The 12,013-nt window shown below is 40.0% G+C and overlaps 1 protein-coding gene and 1 non-coding gene across 2 annotated transcripts; both read left to right on the top strand.

Annotated features, from left to right (window-relative positions):
• The first annotated feature begins 2,757 nt into the window (after positions 1–2,757).
• On the top strand, positions 2,758–11,675 carry LOC115675130 (origin of replication complex subunit 1B-like). Its single transcript, XM_030597744.2, has 16 exons — positions 2,758–3,725; positions 3,804–3,939; positions 5,205–5,357; positions 5,450–5,590; positions 5,677–5,828; positions 5,905–6,004; positions 6,096–6,218; positions 6,297–6,458; positions 6,618–6,675; positions 6,765–6,943; positions 7,112–7,220; positions 7,864–7,934; positions 8,470–8,565; positions 8,949–9,025; positions 9,932–10,015; positions 11,364–11,675. The coding sequence occupies exons 1-16, from the start codon at positions 2,827–2,829 to the stop codon at positions 11,425–11,427; spliced, it is 2,604 nt and encodes an 867-aa protein (XP_030453604.1). The 5' UTR covers positions 2,758–2,826; the 3' UTR covers positions 11,428–11,675.
• On the top strand, positions 5,265–5,341 carry LOC115678589 (small nucleolar RNA snoR28). The gene has a single exon (XR_004005398.1). It is a non-coding gene; the product is annotated as a small nucleolar RNA snoR28 (small nucleolar RNA).
• Positions 11,676–12,013: the final 338 nt, after the last annotated feature.

Raw genomic sequence — 12,013 nt, 5'->3', positions numbered from 1 at the left:
TGATGTAGTGTATTTCCACATGCACACTTAGAATTCCTTGAGTCAAAATGTTTGTTGATCCATTAATGTGGGATATTGTTGTATTTATGGTGGGTTAATGGATCAACGAACGTGAGCAAAACGAGATACGTCTCTTCCGTTCACGTATCTCATTAATTCATATATCTCTTGAGTTCATATATTTCTTGGATTCGTGTATCTACTTAATTCACGTATCTATTTAGTTCATGTATTTTATGGATTCTTGTATCTATTTAATTTTTAGTTCAGGTATCGTACGTGAATTCTAAAACTCTATAAATAGAGTTGAAATTCTTCATTCCAAGAAATGTTCAAAAAACACCTATATCTCCTCTCTTCGATTTTCTCTAAGTGTGCTGGTTTCAAGAAATGTTTAAGAGAGTCCTGTTTGCATAGTGCTAATTCAAACGGGTTCGAGGTGTTGTATCTTAGGAGGCATAGTTCGTGAAGCTGCTTAGCACCATTGGCAGGAACTACTCACCTTAAGGAAATTCGGTTAGCCGTATCTCACCTCCTGGTTATATTTTGTTATCACTTTCTTGGATTTTTTTTTTCTGATTATAACAAAAAGTGTTACGTATTCTTCTTCCCCCAATACGTAAATTCTTCTGCTCCTGGTTCATCTAATTTTCCAACACTTTGAAGTATCCTTGCTAATCTAAAGAAGATAATTCCATACATGGCATCAGCTGGCTACGTGCAAAAGGTTCTGATGTCCGCCACTCGGTATCTTTCTCTGAATATGTATAGCGTGACCTTCTTCCACTCAAGTATTGCGAAGAGATTGCTTTATACATGTGCGAGGAAGAGGGTGCTTTGTCATAGATTTGAGCTTTCTTTAGAAGACCATTTCACATCCCAAACTCGTGCCGCTTCAAGATCACGAACAAGTCCCTCGAGTTCCGAGTGCATGCACTATTTCGCTTTGCGAAAGCCCAAGTTTATCGAGCTTAGCGATGCGTTAAACGCCTCTGATCTGGTTCGATGTTGGAACTGTGGGTAGAGATATGGAGAAGTCTCCATGTCATTCCTTGCGCTCGGAGTTCGATCTGACCCGCGCCTAGTAAATTTCAGTCGGAAGCAAAGACATTCATTTGAACTCAGAGCTAGGAATTCTTCTCATGAAAATCAGTAACGAGTGATATCTCCTTAGACCCTTCAAACGGTAAGTTGGGTCGAAAATGGTTTGACCCAAATTGATCAATAACTGCACAATATAAATCTAGTTACCCATACTCACCTCGACTCATATTGCTAAAACGCTTTCATATTTAACCCAATCTAGGAAAATTCATATCCAAATTTAGACGAGAGCACAGACTGAGCGAGCGAGAGAGAAAGCGAAAGAAGAGTCATAAAGGTGGATTGAGTCTAAATAAGTTGCGAATCTATTTAATACCATTAGTATTTTGGACTCTACCATTCTAAAACCATTTATAACCTATTTACTGAATATAATAACTCGTATAACGATTCATCCCATCAAATATGGGCTAAAAAACAGGTCTATAACTCACTTTGACAGGTCTATATCTCGTACGGCGACATAACAAAAAAAGTGAAGGCGAAAAGAAACGAAACTTGGAACTAGGCTTCCCCGATAGATTCAAACTCGAGAGTCAGGGGGAGTGGGGAGGCAATTCAGTCTGAATGTTGTTCACTAAAGGAGCAGGGAAGGGTTAATAAGATCAGATTAAGTACAAAATCCGATCCATAGTACGGCAATTGCCGGAACTCGTGGATCGAATCGGGTTTCGGCCTAAAAAATATTGCCTCGTCGATCAAATTGTGATTGAATAGCCGGTCATACCCTTGGTTAGTCTCCAAGCAAGTCCTATGTCGGGAACACAAGCAAATGGCGTTTAAGGAATGGAGGAGATCGGAATTTTGCTAATAGTAGAACTAGGATGGAACGTGGATCATCGTTTCGTATTTAAATAAATAAAACCCAATAAAAAAATGACGATATAGAATTAATCGCATAAATAAGTTTTATTGCCCGCTCGTAAAGCGCAAAATTGTGCCCCTCATCAATTAATTTTTTTTGTCGGTAAATCGGAAATTTTAATTTCGAAATTTCCTAATAGTAGCAGCATGATAACGTGAGAAATTTCCAAATAAGAACATGAACGGCCCTCATTTTCTCAAATAAGAGCCCGGAGTAGACATTGTTTTAAATAATTGCATGATTTTTTCAAATAAGAGTCTGAAGTGAATTTTGTTTCAGATAAGAGTCTGAAGTGGCTATGTCAGTTTCAAAGAAGGACTTGACTTTTCGAATGGTCAAGAGCATTTTCATCCTTTTTTATTTTATTTTATGAAATTTTCCCTTTTTTCTTTTTCTAGTTTGTTCTTTGCCGGTGGCCAGCTTTGCCTTGGGCGATGCCACCCTCAAAAGCCATAGGCGAGGCCAGCGAGACTCTCGCCTAGGCAAGGGCCGCCCTCGCCGACCTCGCCTGGGATTTCGAGCGTTGTCTCGCCCAGGGTGAGGGTCGCCTTGCTAGCCCTTTTCGAGCATCGCCGGTGGCCATCGGCAAAGAACAAACTAGAAAAAGAAAAAGAAAAAATAAAAGAGGAAAAAAGAAAAGAAAGGGAGAAAAAGAAAGAAAAAAGGAAAACAATTAAGAAAGTGGTCACGATGCGCGCAACGGTCGAGTGACGTTTCAAAGGTCCTCGCTTTTGCGAGGGAACTTTTCCCGCCATCTCTCCCTCTCTCTCTCTCTCTCTCTAGCGTCATCTCTCTCTCTCTCTCTCTCTCTATCAGACGCTCAAAACCCTAAATCCTCTTGGCGCTCCTGCAAATCCATGGCGGAAACCCCAAAGAGGATCCACACGCCTCGGAAGCAGAAGCAATCGACCTCGAACCTCCACCCCGAGCCCTCGGCCTCGCCGATCTCCTTCGCGCCCCGTACCCCGCGGTCCGCCGCCGCCACCCCCCTCCGCCGATCCGCGCGGCTGACGCCCCTCTCCCCGGACGATGGAGGAGGTCGCGATGCGGGGACGCCCTCGAAGTCTGCCGGCTCCACCGGCGGACCGGCCCCGGGTTCGGGTAAAAGGACCGGGAACGTGAGGAATGCTGGGCTGGCAACGCCCTCCAAGGAGGAAACTCGTGAAGAGGCGGAGAAGGCGGTCCGGTTCGATAGGTCGGGCAGGAAGTCGAGGCAGAGAGTCGAGAATGAAGGGAATGGGGTCTCATTTGCTCCGGTATCGCCGGGTCAATCTGAGATTAAGAAGAGGAGAACGAGCGGGAGTGACTCCAGAATGGTTGCCAGAGCTAGGACTTCGAGTGCCTCGGACGGCAAGAAGAAGAAGAAGGGTGACGCGGTGCCGAAGAAGAGGGTGTACTATAAGAAAGTGGTGTATGATGGAGGTGAGTTCGAGGTGGGGGACGACGTCTATGTGAAGAGGAGAGACGACACGAGCTGTGACGATGAAGACCCTGAGATCGAGGAGTGTAGGATTTGTTTCAAAGCAGGGAGGTCTGTCATGATTGAGTGCGACATTTGTTTAGGCGGATTTCACTTGAAATGTTTGGCCCCGCCGCTGAAGGAGGTTCCTGAAGGGGATTGGAATTGTGGCTTCTGTGAGGCGCGGAAACTGGGCAAGGAAGTTGAGTTGCCAAAGCCGCCCGAGGGGAAGAAAATGGCGAGAACCGCAAGGGAAAAGCTTCTTTCTAGTGATTTATGGGCTGCTCACATCGAAAGGTATGGTCATTCCGCTAATTTGAATACTATGGTAGCTTTCATGTTCTCTGAGTAGTTATGAAGTCCGCTGATGTATAGCTTATGGAAAGAAGTGGATGGAACTTACTGGTGTCGGGTGAGATGGTACATAATTCCCGAGGAGACTGCTGCTGGGAGGCAGCCTCACAACCTCAGGAGGGAGATATATCGAACGAATGATTTTGCAGATATCGAGGTACGGTGTTACACTGCACTAGCTTAATTTTCTCTTTCAATTGATTTGCATGTGTTAGAAACAATGAGCATAAGGGCATTTACTTTGCCGAGTGGTAGTAATTGAGAAGTTAGCGAGATTAGCTGTTACATTAGCCTTTTCAAATTTCCCCAAGCTATTTGTCTGCTTAAAATTCACAGCCAGCACATTTCTCCAGTTATGTGGCACTTACACAAGCTTGTGGAGAATCTTTGTCTGAACTGTTTCATTGGACAGTTTATCGGGAGTCTTTTTATTTACTTTTGCCAACCAAGACAGGACTCCACACGATCGACCATTACTTTGAGTGAAAATTATTGTAAAAGCTTCAACTGTTCTTAGTTGTGGCATTGTCTATATAGCAAAGCACCTGTTGATTCAACAAAAGAAGCAAAACCTAAAACTCCTGGCTATGAGCATACACAAGCATAGTAAATCTGGTACGTCTTAATTTGGGAAGACTACACTGATGCCCGTATCCATCAGCATAGATTCTTGTATAGAAAGCTCTGTACGGTGATGACAATGTTGATTATTTAGTATCTAACAAGGCAAGGGGGGAGTATCTCTTAATGAAAAAAATGGCGACCATCCTTCAGGTTGATCTGTTGTATGGAAATAAAAAGAAAAACGTTGATGCATTACTATATCTATCTTCTGGCTAATGCTGCAATCTGGCTAATGCTGCAAGAAGATGTTAAGGATAAAGTAATCCATTGCTTGAATGGGCAAAGGAGTGAGAAAATTAAGTGAGTTGCAAAAGTATCATGTAGAGACACAAGAGAGATGCGACTTCTTTAGTATCCTAATGTACTTATTTTGGAGCCAAAAGAGAAGTTTCATGACACAAGAGGTAAGAGGAGAGAATAGAATTGTCCCCATATTAGATTTGAATGAGGATTATGGTCCTATCGCATATTTCAGTGTCTAGAGAGGAGACACTCTGATTAGTGCCCTACTTGAGAATATTTGCAAAAGAGCAGTGGGTAATCATGTCCGGAAAAGAATCCGTGATCTTAGTATGTCAAATTTTGGTGCTTGATCTTTGCCACTTTAGTCTAAACTGACCAGGAGTTGGCTATAAGTTGTTTGGATTGGTTGATACAGTGATTGAATATTAACTAGTTATTACATATCGCTTGATGCTCATACGTGTTTCCTCAACTGTGGATGTGATTGGTCAAAGAATCACATACTTCTTGTTGTCAAAGATTCTCATCTTCCACTCTCCACTGCATGGCTTGTAGATGGAATCCATTCTCAGGCAGTGCTTTGTCAAGAACCCTAAGGAATATGCCAAAGCCAATGACCAGGGTGATGATGTTTATCTTTGTGAATATGAATATGACATCCATTGGCACAGTTTCAAGCGTCTTGCTGAGTTTGACAAGGAAGAAGAGGTTCGCAACTGAACATATGAGCTGCAGTGTTTGGCTTTTGTTCTTCAAACTTGAGCAGGAAAGAAATTTGAGTTCACAAATTTGTTGCACAGGATGGTGTGGAAGATGATAGTGATGAAGATTGGATTTCTCGCAATGAAGCAGACTCTGAAACTGATGAAGACATGGATTATGAAGCAGAGCGTGTGAAAAACCTGCAATTGAGATCTTCAATGGCTCATGAATGTGCTGCCGTACGAATGAAACCGTGTATTTCATTTTCTGTTCTTTTCCTTTTAAATGGCTTTTCTTCAAATCGGTCCTTGATTATTTTATACAGAACTCACGTAGGGGTCAGTTCTTTGGACTGCAAAAGATAGGGACAAAGATAATTCCAGAGCATGTCAGATGCCACAAGACAACTGATCTGGAAAGAGCCAAGGCAATGCTTTTATTGGCAACACTTCCTAAAAGCTTACCTTGCCGAAATAAGTAAGCATGACTACTTGTCTAAATGTTTTTATCATCTGGCTAGGTGTATGCTCCATGAGGCATTTTTTTATTGTAGAGAAGTGGAGGAAATAACGGCTTTTATAAAGGGGGCAATATGTGAAGACCAATGTCTCGGGCGTTGCTTATACATACATGGTGTTCCTGGAACCGGCAAGGTATACTTCATCACTGAATCAGATATAAAATGTTATCTCAGTTCCTTGGTAGCTGAATATCACTTGATACCTTATTAACTTTAAGCTTTAGACAATGACGGTACTTGCAGTATTGAGAAACATGAGGTCCGAAGTCGATGCTGGAAGGATCAGACCATATTGTTTTGTGGATATTAATGGCCTTAAGTTGGCGTCACCGGAGAACATCTACAAGGTAATTAAGATAATAGACTTGAACATTTGGTATTTATACTTCTTTTGTGCCCTTTGATGCGATGAAACATTCTTATAGGTGATTTATGAAGCATTGACTGGACATAGAGTTAGCTGGAAGAAGGCTCTCCGGCTGCTTAATGAACGATTTTCAGATGGAAAGAATAATGGCAGAGATGATGACCGACCTTGTATCCTACTCATTGATGAACTTGACCTTCTTTTAACCAGAAATCAATCGGTACTAGCTTTTTCTGCTATCCCAATTACGTAACAATGGCATTCCATCTGGCACAGCACCCAAAGCACATGCTTTCCCTTTTTCTTTCTCCTTTATTTTTTCAGTTTTGTTAAACTTCTTTATTAGGTCATCAATGTTGTCGGCCTTCCATTGTTGCAGGTTCTCTACAACATTCTTGATTGGCCTACAAAGGCACATTCCAAGTTGATTGTAATAGGTATGACTTGTCCTTTTCCAGGGGGGTTGTAAGGACTATTGAGGAGAGGAAGACACTAATGTATTATTCCTCTTTCTGTTAAAATTTAGGCATAGCAAATACAATGGATCTGCCAGAGAAGTTGCTCCCGCGTATCTCTAGTCGCATGGGTATTCAGAGACTTTGCTTTGGTCCTTACAATTATCAGCAGCTTCAGGAAATCATTTTAACGCGACTCAGAGGAATTGATGCATTCGAAAAGCAAGCCATAGAATTTGCTTCTCGAAAGGTCTCATCCTTGATTCTTTTGTTTTTTACTATATCGTGATATGGGCTTCGACGTTTACCTACCCAATTAAATTTTTTGAGGCCATTGGCATATTGCTTTTGAAGGTTTTCCTTACTATTCTCTCACGCTACCTTCAGTTTGACTTTAGATGATTTACATCTTTAACAGGTAGCAGCCATTTCAGGGGATGCACGGCGTGCACTAGAGATATGCAGACGTGCAGCAGAAATTGCTGATTTCCGTATAAAGAAAGCTTTCAAAACTGCTCCTGCAGCAGGTAATCTTTTTTCTTCTGACTGCATAACCTCAACGTAGAACTTCCAGTGAACAGTATACTTCTGGGTTCCCGATCCATAAATGTGTCCCTTACAAACATCTAGGTGTATACATGCTCAGAGGAGTTGGAGAGCAATCGTGGGAAGGTACGGACAGTTGAAGAAGATCTACTATCATTTATTATGAATCTGACTTGACCAAGAAGCTTTCCGCCAAACTAGATATCTTTAGTGTCATCCCAAGTCACTCGATATGAGGAAGGGTGTGTGTATATGATTCACGGCTTTGTTTATGTTTGATCAAAACAAAAAGGAATATAACCAGGGGCTGACGGGGTTATGCTATACATCAATGATGAGCAAATTCAATAGATGATTTCTCTGCATCACCATCACAAGCCCAGAGATAGGTTACATAATTCTAGAAGGTCATTGTTAAGCAGGACTTTGGGAGTGACAAAAAATCTGTTTGATTGTTTTGGTGGGCGATGTCATGGCTCTCTACACTTTTTCAACTGGCCTGTGGTCCTGAAGGCTCACTCTATTTGATATACACATATGTTTGTTTGTATTTGTAAATGTACAACTGTTAGCATAAACCTACACTTGCAAATAACCAAATGATGTAAGTTCTCCATTTTACAGGGAAAGCTCTTGTTGGGATGTCAGAGGTTGAAGCAGCCATCAAGGAAATGTTTCAGGCACCTCACATCCAGGTGAGTTGAAGCACATTTGTGACTTGTCATCAGTTACTGCTCACTGATACTATCGTGTTCTTTCAGCAACATATAACACCACATGCTTTGTATTCACGAATTTATTGGGACGTGTAGTGTGTTATAGATAGTAGGCAGGCACATTATATGAAAAAAGTGTATAGCACCCAAGATAGGGGAAGACTCACAAGCTATGTGAAGAGGAATGTCAATACTTAGAAGGATGGGGGTTAGCTTATGTTTCAGGTTGATGCAAAAGTTGTGGCCTCAGGAAAATAGGCTAAGGTTTTGCTGAAGAAAGAGCTATTTTATAGCTACAGTTATGCGGTATAGTGAAAAGATTTGACTGCATTGTTTATATCTTCTAGATGGTGCTTAGGTGTGATTCATTCTCGTAGGAAACTACTTTACTCGATAAAAGTGGATTTTTTTATTTATTGACATTTAACTTTGGCAGGATTTGCAGGAGGCTGCAATATGTTAAAACTTTTTTAAGACGCTTCTGATGTAGATTTTACTCATTTGACTTTACCAGGTCATAAAAAGTTCCTCCAAACTTGGAAAGATCTTCCTGACAGCCATGGTACATGAGCTATACAAAACAGGCCTGGGAGAAACCACTTTTGAGAAGGTCATCATTTAAGCTTTTCTTGTATGCTGCGTCACATAATGAGATTACTGAGAAATTGCCAGTAAAATTCTTGGACCATCTATAGGAGCTTGTACTGATTGACATATTCTGTCTAAGAAAAATGACCTATTGAAATTATGAAATGTGAAAACTACATGTAAAACCAAGGCAAAATAATAAAAGGAAAGAAATGGACCTTGTCATCTTGATGACTAATAGCATAGCTAAATGTTCAGAAGAGTTTTCACATTGGGAATTCCGATGTGTATTTGTAGGACATTATTATCAGGTTATTATCCCATGGTTATCCTTGATACCTTGCGCTAGTGTATTGTTCTATTTCTTCCTTTAGGCATTTAATGCTGCACTTCTCCATAATGCAGTTGGCAATGACCGTCTCATGTCTCTGTGCAAGCAATGGAGAAGCTTTTCCTGGATGGGACACACTCTTAAGAGTGGGGTAAGGTCTCCACCATTTTCTTCTCTTGTTATATAATGAACAGGGAAACCGTCGATGAAGCTTTACCATAGGACAATATATATTTATTTATTTATCGGCATATGCTTGGGGCTTAAAGGATCGGAAAAGTTTTCGAGCCAGTTCAGACCTATTTAAGGCTTGCAATTTCTGTGTCTGTCAATAACACGATGCTGCCTTGTGATTTGCATATGATTTTAGCGGCATTTATGTGAAGTATTTGCTATAAGCTTCTAGTTAAGGGATTTGTGTTATGGAAAATGGAGTTAATGAGATGGATACTTGTGTAACGGCATCTTTCATTAAGTGTGGACTACATTGCTTAGTTATTCCAGAAGTGCAGCCTAATATGCTTTTTTTCTTCTTTGGAAACTTAGCTTAATCATACATACTAGGACCACAATGTAAAATTCTTTTGGCATTGAGCTTGTTTTTCTGTCAATTTGCTAATACACTGAAAAAGAAAAAAAAGCTAATGGAATTGTATAAATGGTTGCAGCTGACAATTTGTGTTATTCTGTCATAATTATACTTAGTAATTCGTGTTAGCATTAACTATTATAGAATGTATTTTATAAGCCAAATAATTGACTGATAACAAGACGTGTTACTTTGTATCAATACATGGGATTAAGTATATCACATCTTGTCATACTTGAGTTTTCCTCGTGTTTAGTGTTTTGCCTCATATCTTGTAAATTTGCCGTGATCAATACTGTGAACTCTGAAATGGTTACCTATGTGCAAAGGGATATAATAGGCCACTTAATTAGGGCATGACAATGGATAAGGAAAGATGAACTGAGATTCTGCAATGACATTAAATTTATTTCCAAGTTAAAGGGACAGCTCAGCTTTGACATTCCTGTCATATTTTCTCCGTGGCAGCTGTATGTTGGGTGAATGCCGTATCATCTTATGTGAACCTGGTTCTAAGCACAGGCTACAGAAGTTGCAGCTCAATTTTCCAAGGTCAGTTCTCACTTATTGAATAGCAGTCAGCTATCTATAACCTTCATAAAGCATTCAATCTATGACATCCCTGTTCCTTGATATTTCCCTCTGACGATATGGATTGGTCCATGAACGTTTTATCTTTGATCTTAGCCCATACATGCTTGGACATGGTTTAGAATGAAATAATTGTTGTTTTATTCCACAAAAAAAGATTGTAACGACAACAATATTTCAACTTTAGGCTCTGTTTCACGGAAAATGAATGATTTGGAAAACATTTTCCTAAAAATAATCACTTGTATGGCTTGAAATAATTAGTTAATGAAAAATGTTTTCATTATGGACAACAATGTCTCAATATTTTCACAAACGCTAATTTTTTTTTCGTTCATTCATTTTATAAGCGATTCACCCGATTATTTTTAGTTAATGTTTTTCAAATCATTTTTTTTTCGTGAAACAAATGCACCATTAGATCCATCTAAATTCTATCTCGAAATTGTCTAAAAAAATCATTAACTTTCACTTTAGTCCAAGATCTATCTTTGTTAACTCTCTGTTCAAAAATCGCTATTGGTTTGTTCAGAATTATCAACATCAGGAGGTTGTTGTTTTCAAGGATGCCGATGAAGATGCAGGTTATGATAATGAACCTCTAAGTGGTCTTGATGTTGATAATTTTGAATTATCAATGGCAATTTTTAGATGGTGGGTTAACGGGATAAAGTTGGGACTAGTTTGAAAGTTGGTGATTTTTTTAGATAAAAAGAAGTTCAGAGTAGAAATGGACCTAAAGTTGAGTGTTGTTTAGGGAATTAGGCCTAGATTGTTTTCCAAACTTTTGACGGGAAAGTTGACCGTATAAGCAATAGAGTGATCCTCGTGAGAAACTTTTCATGGATCCGCCTTTTTCCAACCATAGACCTTCTACTGGTACAGGCTACACATGGTTTAGTCCAAGCCTCACTTCTAGTGTGAACTACAAAAGGTGTTCATTTGTATTACCAAACAAATCAGTCTGGGCAGTTAGTTTCGTACAAATGAAAATGGTTGAAGCTTTGAGACTCGACCCACCACCGTCCACTACACCAACAATGCGTGAAGCCATTTTATTGTCCACTAACATAGATGCCGTTTAGGTGGGTTGTTTTCCTATTGTATTCTACTGCGATAACAGGAAATGTGTAGATATACCGTTTGATCATGAGGATTCATCTCACTTCAGAGCCAGTATTGCTTTCGCAAGCATGTGATTGTTATCCATAATGCAGTTATTTAGATTTTATCACCCATCATAAGATGTCGACATAGAATTAAGAACTTTCACCAGTGATATAATACAGCCTGTATTGTATTGTGGCAGCGATGATGTGACATTTGCACTCAAAGACAGTGGCGAGCTACCTTGGTTAGCGAAGTATCTGTGATTCAAGAAAATTTTGGATTTTAATTCTTCTCCTGTATTTTTTCTTATTTAGATAACATTTTTCATCATCATCGTGAGAGATACATTTTGAAGTCTTGATTAATTAACATTTTGAGGGACCAAAATCAATTTGGTGGGATGATCAGGATTTGATGTTCTTGTTCTTGTTGTTTGAGGACAAACACATGCTATCGGTTCTTGTCAGATTTAGTTGAACTTTGGAAAGAGTTGCTCTTGAACTTCCTCTGATTGAATCCCTGCTTCAGATTTGATCATATTATATATCATTTTCTCATTAAGAAATAGCAGATCCTACAAGTACTCTGTGTGGTGCTTCTGCCCATAAGGTATAACAGTGTTAAGTGACAGCGCAATTGCAGGGACACAGCTAGGTTAACCAGTGTTGTCCCATTTGAGAACCACAATGACATCTTTATGGTGTTCTGGGGACCTCACCTTAACCAAAAGATAGTGTCCTTCTGTGCAGGATGTTGCAACCCTGGCAGACCCAAACTCTCAAGTACGTACAGAGGCACAAACTAGGCCTTAGGGCACCTTAAGAATATCTTTCCATTGGTCACCAATTC

This window comes from Syzygium oleosum, unplaced genomic scaffold (genome assembly GCF_021117445.2).
Source record: "Syzygium oleosum isolate NSW1041296 unplaced genomic scaffold, Sole_v2.1 Sole_v2.07, whole genome shotgun sequence".
NCBI classification, from domain to species: domain Eukaryota; kingdom Viridiplantae; phylum Streptophyta; class Magnoliopsida; order Myrtales; family Myrtaceae; genus Syzygium; species Syzygium oleosum.
Note: the sequence above shows the minus strand (reverse complement) of the source record. Positions and strands in the feature narration are given on the sequence as shown.